This window comes from Natator depressus, chromosome 3 (assembly GCF_965152275.1).
Source record: "Natator depressus isolate rNatDep1 chromosome 3, rNatDep2.hap1, whole genome shotgun sequence".
In the NCBI taxonomy this organism is placed as follows: Eukaryota; Metazoa; Chordata; order Testudines; family Cheloniidae; genus Natator; species Natator depressus.
This window is the reverse complement of record NC_134236.1, coordinates 98,648,384-98,676,276: the sequence shown is the minus strand read 5'-3', so window position 1 is coordinate 98,676,276 and position 27,893 is coordinate 98,648,384. Positions and strand designations below refer to the sequence as shown.

The 27,893-nt window shown below is 41.2% G+C and overlaps 1 protein-coding gene across 3 annotated transcripts in view; it reads left to right on the top strand.

Moving 5' to 3' along the window:
* Positions 1-27,893, top strand: part of PTPRK (protein tyrosine phosphatase receptor type K) — a 576,923-nt gene that overhangs the window by 110,640 nt on the left and 438,390 nt on the right. For all 3 annotated transcript variants that reach the window (XM_074948398.1, XM_074948399.1, XM_074948400.1), the window contains one exon: positions 21,164-21,286. In XM_074948398.1, coding sequence (XP_074804499.1) covers positions 21,164-21,286 — 123 coding nt within the window. The remainder of the gene's footprint in view (positions 1-21,163; positions 21,287-27,893) is intronic.

The following is a 27,893-nucleotide window of genomic DNA, read 5'->3' as shown; positions in this document are numbered from 1 at the left end:
ATCCTCCCATTTCTATAACTCCCTTGAGACACACAAAGTAACTTTTTGTCTAGTTCATGAATTACAGTATAGCTGGGGGATTGTGGTTGTAAACCTGTTTGTCAGAAAATACAGTAACAGCTTTCTATGCCAATTTTAGTCTGGGTGGGAAAGATTGTAAAGCTTGAGTTAAATCTCAGTACCATAGTCAATTTCTTGCAACACAATCTGACACTCTTCTCCCTTTCTCTTCCTCTTACTTCCTCTTAAAGTGATTAGCAAAAACTTTGTGTGTCTGATGTCCTGGATATAATGTATACATGTGTACATATGTGCATAATGTATATAATTGACCCCTTCATCCCTCCAACGCATAAATGACATGGGACTTATGGGTGAACTGCAAAGCAGAAATTACAAGTTAATCACAACTTTTGTTCTGAATGTCCTCATTAATTGGGCTGTGCAAGGGTTTCTGCACAGAAATTTTACCAAAGAGTTCTTAAAATGCTTCTCCTAATGCATAAAATCTTTTTGGTATGTCCTAGCTCATTGAAGAATGGGACATCAATGCCAGAAGTGGTAGCATATGTGATAAATGGTATATTTGATATCACATTGGCGGATACCTTTAGTGAACTAGTAAGTACCAAAAGGGAATGAGAGGTGGGCAGGGGGATGGAGATGGAGGAGTAATTTTAGAAAGATTGTCTGTTTTGGTGCTCCCACAAACTGGTTAGTGTTGAAAGTCTCTGTATAAAGTTGGACTTTAACTCTTTTTATGCTTTTGCAGTTCACATTTAAATTAGATGCTAAAATGGGGTCTTGTTTGTTATATGTTTACTCTACATGTTGACTTTGAAAGCACAGTTTGAAGCAAAATTCTTCCATCCAAGTGAATCAGGTCAATAACTGTAAGAATACATAGCTCTATATTTTTTGTTTTGGAGAAAATAGCTATTTTAGAATTGGAAAAATGTGTATTTAAATAGGGAATGTTGTCTACAATGATTAGAGCAGGAGATTGGGAGCCAAGGTTCTAGTCCCACCTCTGATATTTACCTTGGGCTAACATGTATCTCAGTTTACTTCTCTGTAAAATTGGGGTGCTTGCCCATCGGATAGGTGTGTTGAGATTTAATGAATCCTACCACCCTCCCCTTCTCAGAAGCTGGGGTTGGGCTGGAGGCTGCACTTCTCACCAGTCTTTATCCCCTGTGCATTCTGATTGGCTTCTGGTAAGTGTGATGTTTATCGACGTGAACTGTGACCAAGAAATTGGAATAAAGGTCTGTAACTACGTGGGTGTGAGTGATTGCTGGACCCAGGCCATAAGCCACAACGTTGGTCTGAAAAGGATTGGGCCCAAACTAGGAAGGAGTCCAGTCTGTGAAAGAAGCTTATTGGGACATCTCTGAGGGTAAGATTTACCTGTGTTCAGTTTCCTACTGTATTAGGCTTCGGCTTGCGTGTTTTGTTTTATTTTGCTTGGTAACTTACTTTGTTCTGTCTGTTATTACTTGGAACCACTTAAATCCTACTTCTTATACGTAATAAAATCACTTTTGCTTATTAATTAACCCGGAGTAGGTAATTAATACTTGGGGGAGCAAACAGCTGTGCATCTCTTGGTGTTATACAGGGCGGACAATTTATGAGTTTGCCCTTTATAAGCTTTATACAGAGTAAAACGGATTTATTTGGGGTTTGGATCCCGCTGGGTGTCTGGGGACTGGAGACAGGAGCACTTGCTAAGCCATTTTCAGTTAAGTCTGCCGGGCGTGGGTTGGACTCTTGGTCTGTGGTTGCAGCTAGCTAGGCTAGCGTGTCTGGCTCAACAAGGCAGGGTTCTGAAGGCCCAAACTGGCAGAGAAAACGGGTTCAGAGGTAGTCTCAGCACATCAGGTGACAGTCCCAAAGGAGTCTCTGTGACCGAACCCATCACAGTAAGTTTCAAGCCCTATCTTTCAATATGAACTTCTGATTATTAAAAATGCTTCAAATAAATAGAAGTGTGGTGGCTTGACTACATGAGAGATGGATGTGATTAAGCATAATATGTAGAAAGTATGCACAGGCAGGGGGATGGGTCAACGATTCTTTTGAAGTAGTCTGAGTGATCTGTATAGCATGGTGGTTCAGGATGGCTTTTGTCCATCCAGAGTTCTGAAATACTTGTTTCACAGATTTGGGGTTAGTTTTAGCCCTTGTAACAGATTAAAAATCTATGCCTTGAAATGAAAGACACATCAGAAACGTTGTTGTATCTAATTTTTAGTATTATTCCTGAGTAATTTAGGTTGCCATTCTGCTTGTATTTTCAGGTGAGGCCTGAAGTTGGTTATTGAGCTGATAAAGCAGAGGGAGATAAGAACATGTTGTTAGAAGCAGGGAGACAAGATCAAACTAGGAAGATATAAACTTGTTTCTGCTTGGTTTTCAGTGCTACTAACTGAATACATTTTATTTTGCGTGCCATGTGAATTTTACTACCATGAAATAAATAGGTTGTTGCTGCAAAGAAGGGAAATTTTAGTAGTAGTTAGTGAGGCTATTTCTGGAATGAATGGAAACCTGTCTTTCCCCAAGTGCTGTCATTTCATAATATTTTTGTTAGTTAAACACTGTCAACTTTAAAATTTTAGATGCCTCAGGTTAATATAGGTTATTTCATGTATTTTTACTAGGTAGACTTTAACATACGTCATTAGATTTTTATGTTCAAATTGTCTTAATGGCAGTTGATAGTAAATTCTAATTGGATAACTGCTTATTCTGCTTTGATGATATTGTGTTGTAAAACACACTGGTAACAAGAAAAAAAATTAAATGCCTTTAGAAGACTGAAACATCCTGTGCTATGAGGCTGCTGAGATATCTGTAGATGAATGTGGAATGTGGTGGTTTTAAAAGCGGATGCATATATCCTGGATATATGACAAGTAGAAGGCCTGGCACATCACCTTTATCCCCCGGGTGCTCCAAACCCATCAATCAGTGAGGGAGAAAAATTAAATTTTCACAAGATTTTTGTGTCATCCTGGAGCAGTATAATTTTGTCCTGGGCTTTTACTGTGAAGTCTCCCAGTCTGACAGATTTAAAGCTAGTCATTATGCTTTTTTAGTAGATGGTAGAGGAAAATAAAAACACATTCTTGAATAAAAAGCAGATTGTTCCAAACAGTCATATGGACTTGATGAGAAAAGTATTTCATACCTGAAGTCCTCTCCATACCCATCAGTCTCAGGGAAACATGACAAGCAAGAAACAATATAAGCAAGAAATTGTGATGGACAAAGTTAACTTCTTGACTGTAGTACAACTGTTCTTTCATCCTTGCAGTACTTCATGTCTCTGTGATTTGCTGTGTTTTAGGGATGAATTGGTGTCTTCAAAACAAGCTGTGAAAATGTATATGAATATTTAAGACACTACAGGAAGTGCTTGGTGGGAGGGAAAGGGAATAAATATATCCTGACATATTACCAGTTATACAAGTAGACTCTTTGACCAATGAGAAATGCAACAATCCCATAGAAATTGTCAAGATGTCTTTGTGACACTGCACCCTATATTCTTCATAGTAACAGTATTATTATATGATTATAGCATAATTATGATGTATTTTATGAAAGAGAAGTCATGTGAGGTGTCATTGGAAAAGTTATAATTTGCTAAATATGATTATCCTGTTTGTATGCATGTATCATTTTTGTATCTGAAGTTATGAATATTGACTGTATCTGGGTTTCAAATGGGCCATTAGGAAAAATAATAGGCCTCAGGAGAAGCTTATCCTCCACCTAGTGAGCCTGTCTGAGAACACTACACACAGCCGCTAAGAAATGACTGTGATGACTCTACAAGGACATGTGTCCAGGCCACATGATGCTGGACTCCATCTTGAGATGTCAGTATTTTTCCACAAACTAGTCTGGGAACCAAGCTTTGAAACAAAGGGTTCCTGCCGTATGCTAAAGCTATATAAATCAGGGAGTGACATCATTTGGGGTTCTTCACTCCCCACACAAGAAGACTCCTGGAAACACCTGAGAAACAAAGACTGAACTGGGGAAGTGCTGGACCCAAGCTAAAGGGATTTCTAGCCTGTGTATGGAAAACCTGGAGATTCCAAGCTGTAAAGCAAGTGCAGCTTGCCCCTTAAAAATCTGCAAGCTGCTTGTATTGTTTCTCAGGGTGAGAAATCACTGTTTGGCATCACTTATAATCACTTAAAAGCTATCTTTTGTAGTTAATAAACTTTTTTTTTTTTTCTTTTTTAATCTAACCAGTGAGTTTGACTGGAGTGCTTGGGGAAAATCTCTGCTTGGTTACCACAAGTGTGCATTGCTCTCTTCACATTGAGGGAGAGGTGGACTGGATATTAAACCCATATACTGGCCAGACTTGACCAGGGCAGGACGGTACTGCTTTGGGGTCCTATGCTAGGAAGCTGGTGGTTGAAGAGCCTGCATATAACTGCAGCTGGGTGTATTCCTACCTGTGTGAATGCTGATGAAAATGCAGGCTGGAGGTCTTTGCAGCTTGTCACAGCAGTACAGTGTGAGAGGGAGCCCAGGCTGGTGGGTCAGAGGGTTCAGCAGTACACCCATTCCAGGTGGCACCCCGGGGGGAACCCATCACAGTCTTACTGCTGCTTTTGAAATGGATGTTTTAAAAAAGGAAAAGATAAGGAATATGATGTTTGACATTGTTGATTCTGAGAACTTTCTCACTGCCCATATTTCTATTGCCATTTATTATAAAACTTTTCTACCACTGGCTTCTGCTATGAGGTTCTGTAAATCTGATGCCAAAGCAATGTACCTGTTGTGAATTCTGGCAAATATCTTATCTATTTTGTTACTACAGGGTGACTTCACAATAAGCATCTGAAGAAGTGAGGTTTTTACCCACTTGGGGTTTTTACCCCAAGCTTATGCTCAAATAAATCTGTTCGTCTTTAAGGTGCCACCGGACTCCTTGTTGTTTTTCACAATAGGAGTTTCCTACAAGATATAAGTTATTCCACCTAAGGGTGGGGTTTTTGTCTTTCATTTGCTTTTACTGAATGTTATGGCATCAGACTGAATACAACCTAAGCAACACTTCTGCTTCATACATGACTTGGATTTAGAACCAATCAATGCTCTATTTAGAAAGATAGAAAAGTCTCATCATTCTATTCCTTCAGAATACGTAGAGTCTTGTGATGACACAAAATACATCAAAGTAAATGTATTTATCTCTTCAGCAAACCATTTTACTAGCTGATATCTAATTTTGTATCCGTACAATAGTTTCACAAGCTTTGGAATTGGGTTGGCACAGTTGTCTTTGGACTATACCCTCAATGACCATGGGATTGCACTAGGGTGACCAGGTGTCCAGTTTTCGACCGGAACACCTGGTCAAAAAGGGACCCTGGCAGCTCTGGTCAGCACCGCCCACCGGGCCGTTAAAGGTCTGGTCGGCAGTGCTGAGGCCCTAAAGCAAGCTATTCCCTACCTGCCTGGCACTGCACTGTGCCCCATAAGCTGCCAGCAGGTCTGGCTTCTAGGCGGTGCGGACACGGGGCTCCACGCACTGCCCCCATCCTGAGCATCAGCTCTGCACTCCCATTGGCTGGGTGGTGCCTGTGAGCAAGAGCAGCATGTGGCATCTCCTACCACCCCCGCTCCCCCCCCCCCCCGGCCCAGCCTAGTAGCGCTGGACCTGCTAGCCGCTTCCTGGGTGCATGCAATGCCAGAATCCTCACCCCTTCCTACAACCCAACCCCCTGCCTCAACCTGCAGCCCCTCCCACATTCCAAATCCCTCAGCTGCAGTCTGGAGCCCCCTCCTGCACTCCAACCCCCCCCCCCCCAGCTCCACCCTAGAGCCCGCATTCCCTCGAAGCCCCTGTCCCAGCCCAGTGAAAGTGAGTGAGGGTGGGGGAGAGTGAGCCACTAAGGGAGGGGGAATGTAGTGAGCAGGGGCGGGGCCTCAGGAAGGGGCGGGGCTAGGGTGTTCAGTTTTCTGCAGTTAGAAAGTTGGCAACCCTAGATTGCACAGGTCTAACTAAAGGTATAAGTTGACCTTCTGAATTTATACTTGTGGTGATATGTAAGAATATGAAAACTCATGTGACTTTAAGATTCCAGGTTAAGTTAGCAGGTAGTTTATATTTTTATATATAAAATATATTACTTGACACATTTGATCTGAAAATCATTAAGACCTTAGGTGTGAAACCCCACCACGCCTCTTTCAGTTACTTTTCAGTAGAGCCACGCTTCAAAAGCATTTTATTGTTCACAACATCCATACCTTACTTGTTCTATTTTGGAATAAAGAAAAGGAGTACTTGTGGCACCTTGGAGACTAACAAATTTATTTGAGCATAAGCTTTCGTGAGCTACAGCTCACTTCATCGGATGCCACAAGTACTCTTTTTCTTTTTGCGAATACAGACTAACACGGCTGCTACTCTGAAACCTGTTATTTTGGAATAGTGAAACAAATGTGACCACTTCAAAGGGAACTATTTCTTGATAGAGATGACTGTAACTAGAAGGTTTGAATAATTTGACCTGTACTCCATTTGGACTGGACATTCATTCTTGAGCTCAGTTTTACAGTCATGGAAAATTATCCTTTTGTGCCACATTTATTTTGATTGTGCTTATAAAATGAGGTAGCTTCTACAAAAATGGCAGAATTATTAAATTCCTATTTTCTTTTCTAGACATGATGCAATTCTCTCAGAACTTTCTCATACTCTGAAAACTGTTTGTGTTAAATGCTCCAGCATCCTTTGTGGCAATGGGCAGTAAAAGTCCAATCTGGTTTTATATTTTTATTTACTTAAAATATTTTTAGTTTGATACAATGATATATGTGGCTGTACGGTCTCTTTTTTTGAATATGGAACCAAGGCTTGGATATGTTAAAATGCATTTCTTTTCTTGAAGATGAAAAAAAAAATATCTCTCTTTTCTGAGCGCTGTTTTCATACATAGAAATGTCTTGTTTCTTTTCTGTCTGACCTGTGGCAGAAGCAGCTGCGGAAATAAACCAGTGGGTCTGAAGCGGGTGGAGTAGATTAGATGCTCTTGTGCCTTGTGGCACATGAGACAGCCTAGTGTTTCCACTTCTGTCATACAAGTGCTACCTTACTTCATTATAGTCTGTTTCCATGACAGCAATATCTTTCTAAATTTTTGTATGTTATCTGTTATCTTCCTCTTTTTCCATCTTCCATCAAGTAGTATCCTGTCAAGGGCTTGTCTAGAAATAATTTTTGACCTCTGTACAATATGCTCAAACCATTTCAGCCTTCTTTTTTGAATTGTTGTTTCTACAATCTGTTGGCCAGTCCTTTGTATCATGTCAATGTTGGTGTCTGCAGGAAGGTTAAAGTAACTTAAGTATTTTCCGCTAGCATCTCTAATGGAATACATTCAACATTCCTGTTGTGGGCTTCTAACATTTGCCTAGTTTCAGAAGCATATAAAAATGTGGGTATCATAGTAACAGAGTATAACTTTATCTTGGTTCTTGTGTGAATCTCCATATTTTTCCAAATATTTCCTGGTCTCAGAAAAGCTCCACTTGCCTTCCCAGTTCTTGCTTCCACCTTGGTCATCAGCACTGATTGTGCTTCTAAGATACGCAGACTTGTTAACCACGTAGTATTCTTCACTGTCAAACAGGTACATGCCATCATTGCTGACTCCTCTTCAACGACCAAGACTTTCATTTTCTTTTGGCTGATCCTTCGTCCTACTTTGGCAGCCTCATGTATAACATTGATAGTGGTCTTTTTCGTGGCATTGTCGTGTGTCCAACAGAAAAATGTCATTTTCAAAGTCAGGATCTTGAACTTTTCCCTCTACTCCACATAATTCCTGTATCTTCTTTTCTTTGCATCACGTGATCTATCACAATGCAGAAAAGGGGTGATCAGTATGCAACCCTTCTGTACTTAGGTGATTGTAGCAAGCCAGTTGGTCTCTCCACTGTCTATACTCACACAGCATTTTGAATCTTTCTGCAGCATCTTGATCAGTGAAACTGCCTTTCTAAGCCCATATTATTGTAACATCTTCCATAGTGATTCTCTATGAATATATTGAATCAGGAGGTACGGGCCTATTGCTGGGAGTCAGGCTAACTACCTGTCCATGTGGGGAGAAAAAAAAAAAAGTAAGAGTCTATTTCAGTTACACAGTTAGAAGGAAATCATGTTCCTTGACTTTAGCAAAGCTTTTGACACTGTCTCCCACAGTATTCTTGCCAGCAAGTTAAAGTAGTATGGTCTGGATGAATGGACTATAAGGTGGATAAAAAGCTGTCAAGATTGTCGGGCTCAACAGGTAGTGATCAATGGCTCCATGTCTAGTTGGCAGCCGGTATCAAGTGGGGCGCCCCAAGGGTCGGTCCTGGGGCTGGTTTTGTTCAATATCTTCATAAATGATCTGGAGGATGGTGTGGATTGTACCCTCAACAAGTTTGCAGATGACACTAAACTGGGAGGAGAGGTAGATATGCTGGAGGGTAGGGATAGGTTACAGAGGGACCTAGACAAATTAGAGGATTGGGCCAAAAGAAATCTGATGAGGTTCAACAAGGACAAGTGCAGAGTCCTGCACTTAGGACGGAAGAATCCAATGCACCACTTCAGACTAGGGACCGAATGGCTCGGCAGCAGTTCTGCAGAAAAGGACCTAGGGGTTACAGTGGACGAGAAGCTGGATATGAGTCAACAGTGTGCCCTTGTTGCCAAGAAGGCCAATGGCATTTTGGGCTGTATAAGTAGGGGCATTGCCAGCAGATCGAGGGACGTGATCGTTTCCCTCTATTCGACACTGGTGAGGCCTAATCTGGAGTACTGTGTCCAGTTTTGGGCCCCACGCTTCAAGAAGGATGTGGAGAAATTGGAAAGAGTCCAGCGGAGGGCAACAAAAATGATTAGGGGACTGGAACACATGAGTTATGAGGAGAGGCTGAGGGAACTGGGGATGTTTAGTCTACGGAAGAGAAGAATGAGGGGGGATTTGATAACTGCTTTCAACTACCTGAAAGGGGGTTCCAAAGAGGATGGCTCTAGACTGTTCTCAGTGGTAGCAGATGACAGAACAAGGAGTAATGGTCTCAAGTTGCAGTGGGGGAGATTTAGGTTGAATATTAGGAAAAACTTTTTCACTAGGAGGGTGGTGAAGCACTGGAATGTGTTACCTAGGGAGGTGGTGGAATCTCCTTCCTTAGAAGTTTTTAAGGTCAGGCTTGACAAAGCCCTGGCTGGGATGATTTAATTGGGGATCGGTCCTGCTTTGAGCAGGGGGTTGGACTAGATGACCTCCTGAGGTCCATTCCAACCCTGATATTCTATGATTCTATGGCCTTTCAGAATCACTGAGTGAATAATAGATGAGTTTGCATGGAGATGTGTGTTGGAAGAACAGGCTGACCCAGAGGTGGATTTGAGAAGATGGGCTTCTTTATTGTGGTACTTGTTCCCCTGGACCCAATTGTCCAGTAAGCACTGAATTAATTACAGCACACTCCTTTTGTTTAGGTTAGTATGTACATGCCTACATCCGTTACAACACCCCAAAACCCCTTATTAAGTAATAGAAACACCCACTGTTAGTAAACCCACATCTATCTATTGCTCATAGCATTACACACATTTTTACCTTGAAGAAATATGTCTTTGCAAGAATTTATTGCCATAAATCTCCCTGGCCAGCAATTCTCAGAGGAGGGAGGAAAGGGCCATAAGCCAGGGCTTGTTTATATAGCTGGGAAAGGAAGGGCGGAGGAGATAACACTGCTTTACCCAAAAGGTGTCCTTTAGATCCCCACATTTCTTATGCAGCTGCAACACTTATCAATTCTTACAAGCAACAGGGAAGGGCAAAATATGGCAACTTATTTATTAAACAAAAAACTACAGTCGTCTTATGCCTTTGTCCCCTAATGCCATGTCAGCACACTAGCAGCTTCCCAGGTCTTTACTTAACCCATACATACCCCAACAATGTGAAGATGGTGGATCAAAACCATGAGGGAGTTCATTGACTGATACAAGAGGTCCTAACAGTTAAAAACAAAGCTACAGTCTGGTGCTGGAATGTGAGAGCTATGTTTTACACTGGGAAACTGAGCATGTAGTTAAAGAAATGACTTGGTTCAGTATTAATATTTTAAGCGTGAGCAACATGAGATCGACTGGATGCTGAAGATTCCATGTAGACAATATCACAGTAGTCTATTGAGGAATTCAAGATGACATTCACACAGAGGAAGTTTGACACAAAGGCAACATAACTTCTACAGGAATAGGAACCAGTCAACTCACGAATTATAAAAGCACGTTTCATTACAAATCATGCCAAAATAACTATTATCCAGTGTTACACACATACCAACAATGATGAGAAGCAAGCAAAAGATGCATTCTACACTAAGTTGCAAGACGTATTAAACCAGGTTTATGCTAATGGTGTTGGTCTCGTTATGAGTTATATGAATGCCCAACTTTGTAATGACAACCTTAGATACAAACATTTCATGGGTAAAAATGGAATTTGAGGGGTGTATGGACAAAGGTGAAAGATTCATTGAATTGTGCAGCATGTATAACCTGTGCATGGGGCAGGGGGCACTTTTTCCTCATTGCAGGGAAACACAAACTAACACGGAAGCCAAATGATGGAATTACTGAGAAACAATTGGACTACATTTCCATAAGTAGGCAGTGAAGAAGATTGCTGCTGCATACACAATCTTTTACAAGTGCTGATGTAGGAAGTGACCATTATCTTGTCATTGAATAGTTAGAATAAAGCTAAAAAGACAAGCTAACAAGAAAAGAGAGATGGTATTTGATGTGAAGAAACTCACCCATGAATCCAGAGCTCACTTTAGAGATGTCACAACTTCCCACCAAACAACTTCACTTGGACCAAGAGGATCAAGGAACAAAGGGTGGGTACAGCCCCATACGTGGAAATTGAGAAAAGAGGAGGAGGAAGGAAGGAAGCTCAAAAGAGACAGTATGAAAAACAATTCATGCTGCATTAGGAGTATGTAGAGAGAGGCAAAAGTTATTTTGGAAAGATAAGAGATAATGACTTGACCAAAAAAATGAGAAAAGCCGAAGAACCTTCTGTGAGAGGCAGCTCTAAGAAACTGTTTCAGTTGTGTAAGCAGTTCTCATCAAAGTTTCCGAGTCAGTGGTATCATAAAAGTGAAATATGGAAGATTAATAGTGGAAGTAGAACAAAAGGAATGATGGTGAGAACATTTTAATGAAGTACTCCACCAACCAGAGCCAACAGTTCCTCCTGATGGAGGTGAAGAATTAAACTGCTAGAAATTTCAGAAGCAGAAATAGAGAAAGCAATTAAGCAGCTAAAAAAACAGCAAAGCTCCTGGTCAAGATAAGATCACGGCTGAACTGCTTAAATCTGGTGAGGATGTGATAGTGCATGTGGTACATAAACTTTGTAATATGGTTTGAGAGTGAGAGAACTCTGCCTTGAGAATTGGAAGAAAGGTGTGATCTGTAAATTACTGAAGAAAAGCAGCCAACTGTTTTTTGATAACTGGCAAGAAATAACATTACTTTCAATACTTAGAATAGTGTTATGCAGTATATTATTGAATAGAATCATGTTGGTCATGGAAAAACTGAAATGAGCAAGCAGGCTTTAGACCAAAAAGATAGTGTTTACATCTTTACCTTGAGATGATCTAGATAGGTTTCCTACAAGGGAAATTAGTCTTGAACTTAATATATGTCACCTAAGTTTTTGACTGCATTCATTGAGTAGTTGTGCAAGATATTGCAACCATATGGGCTTCCTAGAAAGATAGGGTGGAGTAGAGCACTATGGGAATCTGTCATATAATAAAAAGAAAAGGAGGACTTGTGGAACCTTAGAGACTAACAAATTTATTTGAGCATAAGCTTTCGTGAGCTACAGCTCACTATATTGGATGCATTCAATGGAAAATACAGTGGGGAGATTTATATACACAGAGAACATGAAACAATGGGTGTTACCATACACACTGTAACCAGAGTGATCAGGTAAGGTGAGCTATTACCAGCAGGAGAGCAGGGAGGGAAAAAGCCTTTTGTAGTGATAATCAAGGAGGGCCATTTCCAGCAGTTGACAAGAACGTATGAGGAACAGTGGGGGCAGAGGGGCAAATAGTTTTACTTTGTGAAATGACCCATCCACTCCCAGTCTTTATTCAAGCCTAAGTTAATTGTATCCAGTTTGCAAATTAATTCCAATTCAGCAGACTCTCGTTGGAGTCTGTATGCCAACATTTTTATGGCTGACTTAGAACAACGCTTCCTTAGCTTTCGTCCCCTAATGCCCCTACTCTGCTTGCTCTACAATGATGACATCTTCATCATCTCAACCCATGGAAAAGAAGCCCTTGAGGAATTCCACCGTGATTTCAACAATTTCTATCCCAACATCAACCTCAGCCTGGACCAGTCCACACAAGAGATCCACTTCCTGGACACTACAGTGCTAATAAGCGATGGTCACATAAACACCACCCTATACCGGAAACCTACTGACCGCTATTCCTACCTATATGCCTCCAGCTTTCATCCAGACCACACCACACGATCCATTGTCTACAGCCAAGCTTTACGATACAACCGCATTTGCTCCAACCCCTCAGACAGAGACAAACACCTACAAGATCTCTATCAAGCATTCTTACAACTACAATACCCACCTGCTGAAGTGAAGAACCGGATTGACAGAGCCAGAAGAGTACCCAGAAGTTACCTACTACAGGACAGGCCCAAGACAATAACAGAATGCCACTAGCCATCACCTTCAGCCCCCAACTAAAACCTCTCCATCAAGGATCTACAACCTATCCTGAAGGACGACCCATCACTCTCACAGATCTTGGGAGACAGGCCAGTCCTTGCTTACAGACAGCCCCCCAACCTGAAGCAAATACTCACCAGCAACCACACAACAGAACCACTAACCCAGGAACCTATCCTTGCAACAAAGCCCGTTGCCAACTGTGTCCACATATCTATTCAGGGGTCACCACCATAGGGCCTAATCACATCAGCCACACTATCAGAGGCTCGTTCACCTGCACATCTACCAATGTGATATATGCCATCATGTGCCAGCAATGCCCCTCTGCCATGTACATTGGTCAAACTGGACAGTCTCTACGTAAAAGAATAAATGGACACAAATCAGATGTCAAGAATTATAACATTCAAAAACCAGTCGGAGAACACGTCAGTCTCTTTGGTCACTCGATTACAGACCTAAAAGTGGCAATTCTTCAACAAAAAAAACTTCAAAAACAGACTCCAACGAGAGACTGCTGAATTGGAATTAATTTGCAAACTGGATACAATTAACTTAGGCTTGAATAAAGACTGGTAGTGGATGGGTCATTTCACAAAGTAAAACTATTTGCCCCTCTGCCCCCACTGTTCCTCATACGTTCTTGTCAACTGCTGGAAATGGCCCTCCTTGATTATCACTACAAAAGGCTTTTTCCCTCCCTGCTCTCCTGCTGGTAATAGCTCACCTTACCTGATCACTCTGGTTACAGTGTGTATGGTAACACCCATTGTTTCATGTTCTCTGTGTATATAAATCTCCCCACTGTATCTTCCACTGAATGCATCCGATGAAGTGAGCTGTAGCTCACAAAAGCTTATGCTCAAATAAATTTGTTAGTCTCTAAGGTTCCACAAGTCCTCCTTTTCTTTTTGCAGATACAGACTAACACGACTGCTACTCTGAAACCTGTCGTATAATAGATGTTTTGAAATGTGAGTTTGAGTGGCTTTCAGTGTGAACTAAATGGAGTGTAAATATGTCTTCAGACTGGAATTTTCTTTCAATAAATTTATTCTGCAGATTCCACTAATATATATATTAATCTCCCCCTAAGGATCATGGGCTGAAAGACTCATAAATTATGAATGAAACTTGTTGGCTACATTATACCATAGAGTGATTAGGTTGGTGCACAATATATGATAAGCCATTAAATATGGCTTCTTTATTAAATCTTTATTCATTTCTTTGTCTGCTTATTGTCTGTTTATATGCCATAACCTGTTCCAGTAAATGGTTGCTAGCTGAAAATAAGACGGTCACGAAACACATCAAGAAAGTTCAACAGAAACTTCATCACAACTTTTAAAGTTCTGATTTTCTTTTAACTATTAGTCTATCTTCCCTGTCTCTAAATCACTTTTATAGGAGATCTGCAAATTGGAGTATGAAACGCCATTAAGTTTAGTATAACTTTCTCGTGTCCCAATAACATGGCTAAGATGGGCATCCTGCATAGTAGAGTTTAATATATTTGTCTAACCTTTCCTTATAACTTAAGGTTCCCCATTTTTTATAAATGAAAACTGGACATGCAGTGGGTGAAGCTCCAATGAAGACAATCTGAGCCAACAATTCTCTTTAAAAAGGAAAATAGTTGAGATCCAAATTCTAGCTAAAGTTAGTAATGAAAACGTTTACTTGCCTTTTTTTCCCCTTTAGCTTCAAAGAATAGTTGATTTGTTAGGTTTCTGTGGGATGTAAATATTCCACTGCAACGATTGCCTCTGAAACACTAAGTATCGGTGGGTAGCCGTGTTAGTCTGTATCCACAAAAACAATGAGGAGTCCGGTGGCACCTTAAAGACTAACAGATTTGTTTGTGCATAAGCTTTCGTGGGTAAAAAACCCACTTCTTCAGCTGAATGGAGTGAAAATTCCAGATACAGGCATAAATTTATATTGGCACATAAAGAGATGGGAGTTACCTTACAAGTGGAGAACCAATGTTGAAGGACAATTCAGTCAGGGTGGATGTGGTCCATTCCCAGTAACTGATGAGGAGGCGTCAATACCAAGAGAAGGAAAATTGTTTTTGTAGTGAGCCAGCCACTCCCAGGCCCTATTCAAGCCCAAATTGATGGTGTTACCCCAGGCAGATGGAAAGATGTTTTAAAAACCATGAAGAATTGTGTCCTGCTCCACATACTCTATTATTTCAGTCTAGGAATCCTTACTGGTTTCTAAAGTAATGGGCATGGTCTTAATACATCATAGTAGCAACCAAGGGTTAGCTTACACCTTTCTGATTGGGGGAGTCAGCGGCGCTCTCTCTTCCTCAGTCCCTCTGGTCATTTGGAATGCATCTCCATCTTGGCTCATTATGCTAATTAAATATTTACATAGCAGTAGTGCTCAGAGACCTTCATTACGATTTGGGACTCTCTTGTGCTATATGCTATGCAAACAGAAAAGTAGAGAAAGTCCCTATCTCAAAGAATTTGCAGTCCGAGCCAGCTAGCATAAGTTTCCATTGCCACTGTCTGTGTCTTGATCCCAGGTACCTTTTTAGAAATCCAGTAAGTACACATATATCTTATTAGAAATCCAGAATAGGCCTGGTTGGTAGATGTAGATGGTTCCAATGACCTCTGAGTACAAGTGCTATGTGTCTCTGAAGTGCCTAGGACTTGAGCAGAGGCATTGGAACTAACACTCATAGTTCATCCCTGGCCTCCATATGGGTGAGTTGATTCAGACCCAGGGTAATAACAGTGAGTGAATTGTGGCATATACCTCTGCAGCAATGGAAGGAATGTAATAGCTTTAGGCTATTGGAGATCAATAGGTAGTGTTGTACCCTGAACACACAGCTCTGTTCCTAATCCATGGAGCCAGGAGAGAGCTGGCTGATCACATGTCATTTGTTCGGTTTCTTTTCATGTGATTTAGCAGCTGAAAACAAAGTAGGAATATGTTAAATATTTCCACTTTTCTGTGCAAGCAGTTGCTGTTACCAGAAATGGGTGGAAAAGTGATTTGCATTACTGAATTGGAAGATGGTGGTCCATGCTGTGGGGAAAATTGAGAGCCTCATGCCTATAGCACACTTTTCACTTATTTTAGCAGTTGTGCTGGAATGGGTTTAAATGTATCAATATACACCTCTACCCCAATATAATGCTACACGATGTAACACTAATTCAGATATAACACGGTAAAGCAGTGCTCCGGGGGGGCGGGGCTGCCGCTCCGGTGGATCAAAGTAAGTTCGATATAACGCGGTTTCACCTATAATGCGGTAAGATTTTTTGGCTCCCGAGGACAGCGTGTTATCGGGGTAAAGGTATATCTTATCAATGACTATAAATAGTGTTCCACAACTGAGGGCTTCCTTGTCACCCTTCACCACACCCTCAAGTAGACCACCTGTTATATCATCACAATGTTTTAGACAGGTAGGTCTTTTAGTTTCTGTAGTTACTTTAATAGTGTCTAAGTGCTTGATTAATAAACAGAGAGGGGCAGATCTCTGTTTGTAGTGTCTTGGCCATACTTTAGGTCAGGGGTCTCAAACATGCGGCCCTCGGGGCTATTTCCTGCGGCCTGCCAAGCAGCCTGCCCGCGGCCTACCTCCAGGCCAGGGATGGGCAAACTACAACTCGCGGGCCAATGCGACCCGCGGGATTGCCCCCTGCGAGCCCCGCGCTGCTCTCTGAAGCAGCTGGCACAACGTCCCTGTGGCCCGGGTGGGCGTGGGGGGGGGCAGAGGGCTCTGTGCATTGCCATAGCTTCCAGGCAGTGCCTCCCGCATTTCCCATTGGCCGGGAACAGGGAACCGCAGCCAATGGCAGCTTCGGGGGAGGTACCTGGAGGAGCGGCAAGGCAGCGTACGGAGCCCTGTGCCCTCGCTCCCCCCCTCCCCCGGGCCACAGGACGTGGTTTCGGCTGCTTTCCGGAGCGGAGTGGCTCAGGGGCTGGGGGCCAGGGCTGGCAAGCAGGGAGCCTGCCATGGCCCCGATGCATGCCGCTGCCACCCCAGATCCCGCACCCTGAACCCCCTGCTGCATCCTGCACCCCAATCCCATGCTCTGAGTCCCCTGCCACATCCTGCACCCTGACCCCCTGCTGCACCCCGCACCCCTGCCCTGAGCCCCCTGCCGCACTCCGTACCCTTCCTGCACCCCCTGGGGGCAGAGTTGGGGTGGGGACTTTGGGGAAAGGGTTGGAATGGGGGCAGGGAAGGGGTGGGAAGAGGCGGGGCAGGGGCGGGGCCGGGGCAGTGAGGAGGGGCGGTGTCAGTGATGCAGCCCTCGGGCCAATGCACTAGTCCTCATGTGGCCCTCATAGTCATTTGAGTTTGAGACCCGTGCTTTAGGTCATAGAAGGTGACCTGCAGGAACAGGGCAATAATTTCTACTTTACCTTATGGAGGTGGTATAATGCGTTATTGTATATGTGCACTTGACTTCTACTTTGTTTTCCTCTGAAACACGTATTGGTCACTGTTAGACGCAGCATATGAGCTGAGATGGAGCTCTTCTCCTTTTGGTATGGCAGCTCTTTATATAAAGTGGATTTTGTAGCAGGTTGATGATCCATTCTGATAACTTTTTCTTTCATGTGTATATGATAAATGTGTACGTACTGGCTTTGCTGATGCTGCAGTGATGTGCAAAAATGACAAAGTCTGTATTGTTTGTGTATTGAGACACTTGTTGTTATTGCTAATCAGAATCCTGATACCTAAAATTAATAGCAGGTCTGAAGGACAGCAATTAAGATCATTCATCTTCCAAATGAGTCAATGTGATATCCATTGGTAGTTTAAATTTATATACCGAGGGCACATAAACCATTAAAAAGGGTAATGGGTGCCCTCAAGGCATGTGCTTCAAAGCAGTACGTCATTTTGGTGCTGTGACAGTAGACAATGATAACTTAGCTTTAAGGGAAGCTGCTATTCATTTATCAATTAAATGTCTATGGAAATGTTCTTTTTTGCTGTAGAATGATCACAGCAGTCTATTGGAAGTTAAATCAAAGGATAAGATTTGTTTTAAGACTTTATGGTATTATCATGAGATGCTAATTAGAAAGCTATCTCGTTGGTAATAGGACACTGGAGGAGAACTCTTAAAAGGTATTAATGTTTCTTTAGAGAGACAAGGTGGGTGACATAATATTTTTTTATTGGACCAACTTTTGTTGGTGAGAGAAAGAAGTGTTCAAGCTTACACAGAGCTCTTCTTCAGGTCCAGTAAAAGATATTACCTCACCCACTTTTCTCTCTAATATCCTGGTACTAACATGGCTACAACAACACTGCATACAATTGGTGTTTCTTTGACACACAAACATTTCTCCTCTTGTGCTTTGCCATCCCTGACAGTGACACAGGCATAGCAATCAACTCGGTGCAGAATATCAAATTTTACTCTGTGTTTTTTGTTGGTGTGTTCATATTGTCAAAGTGATGCATGAAAAGCGTAATATATCTATAAGGTTTCACTCAGATGGAAATGGAGCTGAATTCAGATTTGTGGACAAGGCAGTCCAGCCTGTCAGACAAGGGAATGAATTCCAGTTTAGGTTGCCAGTAGATGATGTCTTCTTACTGCATTTTATCTACCTCATTGATGCTGTCCAGACTGGGTGAAACAGTATTTAGTAACTGTTGGCACAAGCAGAGTCCGTGCGTGATTTTATTGACAGATATAGAAAGGAATTTTTGTGGGGGTTGGGGGGTGTCAAGTTGGCTAAACTGTGTGACAGACCAAAACTCCTCTGTTCACTGCCTACTCTGATATTATGGTTTTATAACGTGGGTCCAACAGACAATTCTTAAGATTCCAGGAAGACTGTTTGCCCTTGTTAAAACAAACACTTGCGAACATGGTTGTCACTAGCATGGTGATGGTCCTAGTGTGGGTAAGACTAATGTCCAGGAAGATGTGTGTATGTAAGGAAGGTATGACATAACAAATACAACTAGCAGAGATTTTTGTGTGGATAATATCGGCTACAAACCAACCAATGTCTTGAAATGTATTTGTTGTTTGCAAGGAATTTTGACAAATAATTTTGAGACTCTAGGTGTTTGCAAAGCGCTCTCTTAAATGAGTCATCATTGTGTAGTATTGTTTCCACTCACTTGTTAGCTGACTGACACATTTTAAACAAAAGCATAACAGGTAGAACAGAAGGAAGCCTGGCATCCCGGGGTAGGGATTGGGTTGAAAGCTTTTTCTATCAAAACTGTTTTAAGTGGAAAATTGATTTTGCCAAAACACAAATATTTTTGCCAAAAGTGTTTTGCTTTCTGTGGGAAAATCTTTGCTTTTCATCAAACTCTCCAGCCAAAAATTTTCACTGGTGGGCCAAAAACATTGGATTTTTCAGTTTTTCTGATGAAAAGTCAAGTTTCCTGCAGGAAGCTCCACCCTCTTCTCCCAATTTTTTTTTCTCCCAATCAGCTCTACTCCTAGGCTATTTTTGTGTTGCACATGCAGTAGTAGTGAGGTTGGTTAGCACTCCTTTCTTTCTCCAGGAAAAATAAACACAAAAAACCAAGCACATGGGAGGATGCCATTGAGATGGAATGGAAATGACACATTTTCCAGATAATCCTGAATTTACCATAAACGGAAGCAGAGTTTTTAATTCACAGCATCAGGTCCCATTTTCAGTATTGTTTGTGAAATTCTTAACACAGACTCTGTGGCCTGTTAGATATTGCCTCTAGTTTATTCTTTAACAGCAGGGATTTGTGTTTGCAACAGTAAGAATTCTTAATCATACCAACGTACTGACTCAGGCTACGCCGAAACAGGGATAAACAACCCATGGCTGGCCCGGGTCAGCTGACTCAGGCTCACGGGGCTTGGGCTCTGGGGCTGAAAAATCGTTGTGTCGATGCTCGGGTCCCTGGGAAGGTGGAGGAATCCAGAGCTCAGGCTCCAGCGATTTTTAGTGATTTTTAGCCAGGCAGCCTGAGTCAGCTGACCTGGGCTAGCTGTGACTGCTTTATCCCTGTGTATTCATACCCTCGGAAGCCAATGAGGCAGATATGAGTTCACCCCTTAAATACCTCCAACTTATTTTCAACTGCCAGATACTTTTATAACCACCTTCCTAGGTCCCTATGGCTTCTCTAATGGATTATAAGCTTCTTTCAGTATAAAGATGGTCATGCACTGTGTTTACAGTCTCACTATTTCTTGGAGATAATCAAAGATTATCTGTCCTGATCTTGCCTCCCATTTTCAAAGCAAAGCAGCAAATCCAAGGATTGTTTACCATGGATGGAGATAACAGCTGCTGCAGAACTACGTGCGTGGCATCTGTTGTTCCTATTGTGAAAAATACCTCTCCTCCCCTGAAGTCCGTTTCATCCTCTACTCTTTCTTGTGACTCCATCCTTCATCTCTCCTCTCGTCTTCCTCTCTCGTCTTTCCTCTTTCTTACCTCACTCTCACCTTTTTCACCTTTATCTTCATAAGTGAAGGAGAAGATTTGAAAACGTGTTAAACAGTAGATTTTTAGCAAACATTTACCATTACCAAACAGCAGATTTTTATCGTGCTGCAAACTTTGGTTTTTGGTTGTTTTTTTTTTTTAAACCCTCCCTCCCTGCTCCTTCCCTTTGTCCCTGCCCCTTACAATTCCTGTTGTTCTGGTGATGGGCACTGGATAAAGATTTTAGATCCATTATTGATGACCCTGAAAAAGAGCCTTCAATTTGTGTTGTGTTAGGCTGGGTTGGTTAATAAAGTAAGAGCGTCAAATCAACTTTGAAGAAATCAAAATATTATTTCAGTTCTCAGTGACTGTAATTATACTGTCAGAGTGCTTTCTCTTTCCTCTGCTCTTTCTTTTCCCTCTGCGTGAGCTCCATCGATACGTTTTATTCACTGGTTGGACTGAGTAGGCTGTCAGTGCATCAAGGAAGTTGTTGATTGCACCTTTACTGTTAGCCTTGTTCATTGCTTTATATTTTTTTTCCCCCTCAGTCTAGATAACATGTCACTTTTTATGCAAACACTGAATCAGGTTCTACTTTGACTTCAGTAGCTCAATCTGTGATTTCTGGCTTCTGTAGAATGAGCTATTGAGGGAATTTGGCTATGGGAAGCAGAGAAAATTTAAAGAGAATAACATTGATGGATGAGAGACGTGAGATTTTTAGCTCTGCACATAAAAGCTTGTGAACTGTGTCATAGGCTGTGTGGGCTCTGTGGCAGATGTGCCTAGAAGGAACACCTCTGTTTGAATTTGAAAGGATTTTTGTTTTAAATAAATGTAGAATTTGTAACTAATGAAATGTCTGGTTTACTTTCTTTCAGGGGGATGCACTTTTGATGATGGCCTGGGGCCCTGTGATTACCATCAAGACCTATATGATGACTTTGATTGGGTGCATGTCAGTGCTCAAGAACCTCACTATTTGCCACCTGAGATGCCTCAAGGTGAGAGCCACAGTGGTGATGGTACAAGTTGAAGGGAAGGATTTGTGGCTTGCGTTACTTCGTTGTGTTGAGAACTTTGAAGTTTCCTTAAAATGAGGTTACAGCCCTTGAACTTCCCTTAAAACTAGATAACACACAAGCCTGCTTTAGGCAAAAATAACAGGTAGATCTTTTAAGTGCTGGTTATGATTTTAGCTGGGTGGACTCCTGATTATTCTAATGAGCATTACACAGCCAGAACCCGTGGAAGCACTTTACAAATATACCCCTTCAAATGTCAGTAAATCTCTTTGTTCAGTCTTCCTTTTAAATACACACAAGAACTTAACCAGCTTCTGCTAACTCTGTCATATTCAAAAGAAACATAACAAAATTTTACATTTTAAATGACATCTGATATATTTAGACTGAATCATTAGATAATATTGAAAGGCGAGAAAAAGATGCTTGGAGAAAACTGACTGCTCATCTGGGGATAATCAGAAAGGTGATTTATGGAAATATTTCCATTGTTAATTACTATTGAGGACAGGTAATGAATAACTGAAGAGGTACAGCGTAGATGACCTTGTGTGCTCACCTTTGATGAACAGCTTAATCGGTGCTTCCCAGACAGGATGATATGTAAAGAAAATGAAAGCATTTGAAATTTAACTACATTTTCCAATTAATAGGACATTAAGTAATTAATCATGCAGAGGAGGAGAAAAGGTCATTGCCACTCTATTTGTAGCTAACATAGCTTCCATTTAGGCATGTGGGGAAGAGAAGGAACCTTGCCATTTGAAAGCAACATAACCCTTTTACCATTTCTTCCCCCTTCATTTATTGCTTGTTATGTGTTAATGGTTGTTAGAGAGTATATGTAATTTTTACCCCTGTAACTAGTGGTTAGCTAGGCATCTGCGGTTTCACTATGGGTGCATGTTACCATGGTCAAATCTTGTTAAATAGGCTGATGTGTTGAGCAAGTTCCATAGCTGACTTAACAAAATGTGTGATGATGATGCATATCTGCATATAGGAGGGGTAGAACTTCGTTCTTAAGACAGCATTCGTTGCTGATGGTGTTTTTGTTAGTGTCCAAAGTAGTCCCAAAGAATAAGGCTTGAAGTCGGTTGTCTATTCTCAGGTTCATGTTGTACGATTGCAAATATTTAGCCTTTTAAAATGGTGTGGAATTATATTACTCATAATATGTGTTCATAAGGCAGTTTAAATAGCTAGGTTTTGAAAGAGTCCGAATGACAAGATAGCTCTTGTGTCTCCCTAAATAACATGTCATCCATACAATTTTCAACAAGTTTGACTCTTTGCTCCCTAACCTGACACCGGATGTCTGTTCAGTTTCGTGACAGACCAATTCACCCACTGCATTCCCATTGTGTGGAGTGTAGTTTCCTGTCCAAATGTCATATAAGCTTTAGAAGTATTTTTTTCCCCACTTAAACATGTTAAAACTCCCTTTATTTAATCAAATGATCAGGTCTTTGCACAATGAAGGGTGAGGGGTGTATCACAAAACAGTGTGATCATACACATGCAGGCAAGACTCTGAGTTACACAATGCCACAGTTTAGTATGTTAGATGTTTAAAAATCTACAGATGGTTTTTGGAAATCAGTACCCAGTTTCAAATGCTGGCTCTCCAATAAGTTTACTTTGCAATCTGATCAGAAGGCATACACTAGAATTAAGTGGTTCTGATTTTTAAAAGATCTGTACAACATCGGAACTGCTACACTCAAACTGTTTCAAGTTTGAAATGGACTGGAACATTAGGATTAGGGTTTTACTGTGCAGTGGGACTTCCTATGATATTCTTAAGGTATTTATAATTGAACTATTTCTGAATACCCAAGCCCCCGCCACAGTGTCAGTTTGTCATACGTTCGTTGTTTTACATCTTTGTGGAATGTTTTAAATGTTACATCCTTTTTAAAGACAAGAACTAAAAGTGCCAAGAATATGTAATAGCAGATCGCTCATAAATATTGAGCGTGGCTAATGTGACCGAACAACTTTCTTTCACCCATGTCACCAGTTAAATTTGGCTTAGGTTTCTAGAAAATAGGTGACTGCCTTGAGACCTTTTTGACCCATGTAAAATGAGTTTGATTTTTTTAGTAATGTTTTTAATGATTAGGTGCCCCCATCACAATAACTACCATCAAAATAAGCGAGTGTAACTAGATTAAGGGGGATTGAGGGTTTAATTACTGGGTTGATATAAGAAGAATATAGTGGTATGAAGAGTCAGAATTAAAGTAGAGTGAAGTAGACACTGTGGTAAAGAGTGGGAAGTCAAATGCAAGTGTGGGGTGGAGTGGTGCAAGGAACAGAGAACTTATCTACCAGCTGGCTGAAGTTGCTGTTCACAGGAGCAGCAGGAGGGTCTGGTTAAATAACATGGCTAAAAGAAGCTAACCCTCCCCTCATTGTATCCTTGTCCTGGATGAACAGCTAAGTGGGAAAGAAGGTGCTTTGAAAACCCAGTTTGCCTGGGCTACAGGTCGGAAGTACAGGGGAGATGGAAAGAGAGGAAATAAACTTTAGTTCAAATGATGGCTCCCAGTCTCTGGAGCTATCCCGGAGAGGTGGAGAAGTGGCTGTGATTCTCACTGCATCTGGTTGTCATGCTGCTCAGCTTGTAAACACTAGCAGTACAAAAACTAGCCACTGAGTTCCAAGGACTTCTTTATTTTCTCTCATGCCGTGGTCTCTGACCATCGGTGGCAGTGGGTGGGAGAAATGAGCAATTAACTGGTTTTTCAGTTTGGTGGCCTAACTGAAAAATCCAGAAAAACAAATTGTTTTGGATGTTTTGTTTTGTGTTTCTCACTGAAATGAAAACTGAAAGAATTTCAGGTTGCAGGTAGAACAAAAATTTGGGTACAACAAATGATTGCTTTTGACTCTAAATGTTTTTTTTCCACATCTTTCATTTTATTTCCAGGTGTGTGTACTCTTGTTTTAAAAATAAATCTAAGGTTTGAAATAGAACATCTTTTTGAAATGAATAGTTGAAAAAGTCACCATGGAATGGTTTGGCTGTCTTGAAATCTTTTTTGGCCAAAACTATTCATTAAATTTGACCCAAATTTGCAAATATTTTTGATCGGCCAGAAGTTTAATTTTGCAGTGGATAAACTATTCAGCCAAAAAAAGGTAGCCAGCTCCAGTGGGTGGAAGAGCAGGAGCTGCCAGCAGGGCAAGGAAGAGGAAATGCAGTAGGGGCGCGGAAATTGCCTCGCTCTTGTCAGCATTGCAGAAGCACCCTCCCAACAGTGGTTGAAACCACGGAGTGGAGAGCAGCTGGTAGCACCCTGTCAGGCTTTCCTTGATGCTCTCTTCCAGCAGCCTTCCAACTTTGGAGAGGTAAAATAATGAAGCAACAAGAGGAGAGTGAGTGCAAATAAAGTTAACCTTCTGCTCCTTATGTTTGAAAAATCCCTGCTTTTCTGTAGCTCTTCATGTGCCATGGATCTCTCTGAAGGGTAATAACCAGCCCACTACTCTGTACGGTGATGGGGTTGCATGCACAGCTTTCTCGCTTCATGACGGAGCTCGGCTAGGAGCAGAGAATCTAGTGATGCTCCGATCCTCCCACGCTCTTCAACTCTTTAGGGTATAATAAAGCTATAACCATTGGCTGAAGTACTCCTCATGGAGCTGCTCTGTGGGTTTGGAGGAAGGGTACCTTATTTTTCATATTGTCACTAAATCCCACACAGCTGCCCAATGCCTAGTCTTGGCTACTTTAGCGGGTGCTTGTTTAAGGCTTTGATACCTGAAAAAAGAATATTGCACATGCTTAGTGTGCAGTTTTAAGTCCTCCTAACTTTCTCAAAATAAAACATTTTTTGAAACTATGCAAAGACCAAAATATTTAGTGAGGATTATCTCCAGGCCAAATCTCAACTTTCAAACTTCTACCATTGTTTAAGGTGGTTGAGGGAGAGTGGGGGGAAGAAAGAGGGTTTTTTGGTTTTTTCCCTCTTCCATAATTCAAATGGCAGAAGAGATTTTAGTCAAACTTTACAAAAAGCTCTCCACCGGATAGAGATCAAGCATGGAAAATTTCAGGCCCATAGGCAAATGTTTTGGAATGTTATGAGCATGTGAAAACAGGTAATAATGGAAAGTATTTTGCAACCTTAACTATGGTATTTGCTACCGTCACACCAGATATAACAACCTCTTTTGAATGAGTAATGCAGCTTCAGACATGTTTTTCTATATTGATCTAAACTGCATTTTTTAAATTATGATCAAAGGGAAAAGTCTGTTGTTTCTATTATGGGAAAATCGTATATGCAGCATATATAACATTTTATTCAATGTAAGGGGAATAGTTACAGGAGGTGGTCACCTGCAGTTTTTAAAGATTAAACTTGTAAATTGTTTGAGCTACAGTTTGCATGATAAGGAATCTGGACTTTATCATTAATATCAATGGAAATGTTATCTAATATGGTCAACGTCCAGTTATCCCTTTCTGCTTGCAATCTGTATCCTTATGTAGGATAACAACTATTTGAATATCACACCTATAATACTGTAATAGCTGAGCAAGAAGGCTGGTAATTGGTGAAAATATAGGCATAAACAGAATTTAATTGTGGTGCAGTCAAATGTGGGTTATTGCTATGATTGCAAAGATCAGTATACTTAAACAGTCTGGGCTGCATTTGAGTCATCAGGATTACACCTTACAAAATTAAATGGCTTAGTGATATGCAGTGTAAAGGTCTCCATTGCAGGTTTTACACAGCTCAAAATATGGGTGGGATAATTTTGACAGTAAAGCATTAAGAATGTAAGCATTTTTCAGTGCAGCTGGACTTCTGCATTTTTTGAGTAGTGTCTTGCTTCATTTGCATAAGTGCAGCTGCATGAAGTTGGGTTGAAAATGGGGATGGAATAAAGAGGAAGAATTCTGTGAAATGCAGGGGGCAAATTGTAAACTGACTTGTACTCATTTAAAATAGGGTAAGAAAGATGGGGTGCTGTTTTTGTTTGATCTACCTTTTTTGTAGGTCCTTTTTATAGCTATTAAAGCAAATATTTTCTACTCATCTATCTAGGTGAACTCTTAGGAACATATATATCACCATCAGCTGTATAATTAAAGTATACATTAGAAACATTAAGAGCCATGAGTGGGAAGATGGAATCTGATTTCTGGATGTAGACTATTCCCCTAGTCACTCCTAGGGGACAATTAGATACACCTTGTGCTCATTATGTCTTTTTTTGTATAATGCTTTATGAACAATGGTCCTCTTTTAATAATATGATTGGGGACATATTTCATAGTGAGCTGGGGACAGGGGTGTGTTTCTTTCCATATAATTATATCTGTTGGTGCATTTACCCTTAGTCTAAAGAAGAAAGTTCATTTACCACATTTGTGCTGCCCATTAAGAGCAGACGCACTGAGAGGCAATGCAGGGTCAGTGAGTGAGAGCCTGTAATGGACTGCTCGAGGGGAACCACTTAATGAGGGCTGGTTTTTAATGTAAGGGCTATTTTCCCCCCCGGGTACAAATGCTATCTGAAGAATATCTAAATTGTAGTGGACAGGAATGGTGTGGTGAGATGAGCTTCTTCTTGTGCCTGGTCTTTCAGAAACATAATGTGTCTGGTTTGGATAAGTTCTAATGTTGTGGAACTAGTTTTCAAGAAACGTGGGGGAAAGTGAGCTAATATTAATGTCCAAGTCCTGAAATAAAGTATATTTTTAGAAAGAAGAAAGAGGCAAAGTATAGAAAGGATTTCAGGTACTATTCCGGCACCTTTTATACATGTGCCTTAAAATCAATATCTGATCCAGAGAAACAAAATTTCTTCTTCCTGTGAAGAACGCTGCAGAAATTAGTTATGACCTTGCACCGTCACCCTAAATTAAAAAAACAATGCCGCACCCTCCTGCTCCCAACGCAAAACATACATGGCTGATTCTGGTGCAGACCAGCCACTAGCTCCATGGCTAAAAGCTACAACACAAGTTGGTAAGAGTTGAAGATATGAATTACTAAACAGTGGAAAGGTCACTTATTTGACACAGATGTCTAAATTTCTGAACGCTTTTAATTATCCATATAAATAATGCTTTGGTATTCACACTGAACAAAATTCATTCTGGGTGGGGGGCCAGTTGCATGCCACTTACACCCTGCATTGGGGTGGCTAGAGGGCAAACCACTGGTGTAAGGGAGAGCCTCTGGACCAGCTGCATAGCCCAGAATCAGTCTCTTTATAGGCGCACAGGAAGTGTATTGATGGAGATATGGGAGCAGAAGGGCCATGCAATCCATGTTTACGTGGGCACACCTAACACAATTTACAAGTAGCATGAAGGGGCTATGGCTAAGATGCAGACCAGGTGGGCAGGGGTGTAGATTTAATTTCTAGTCTCTCCTTTTACTTTCATAAAGTGCAGTTTTGTGGGGATTTATATAGGTGAAGCTTAATTTCAGCCGGCTGTGAATAAGACCAAATTGTGTCGATGTGTGGAAGGGTGAAGGGAAATGGCTCAAGTTGCTGCTTTGAAAAGTAGAAAAATATCAACCAAGAAATAGAAGTTCTGTGAAGAAAATTGCAC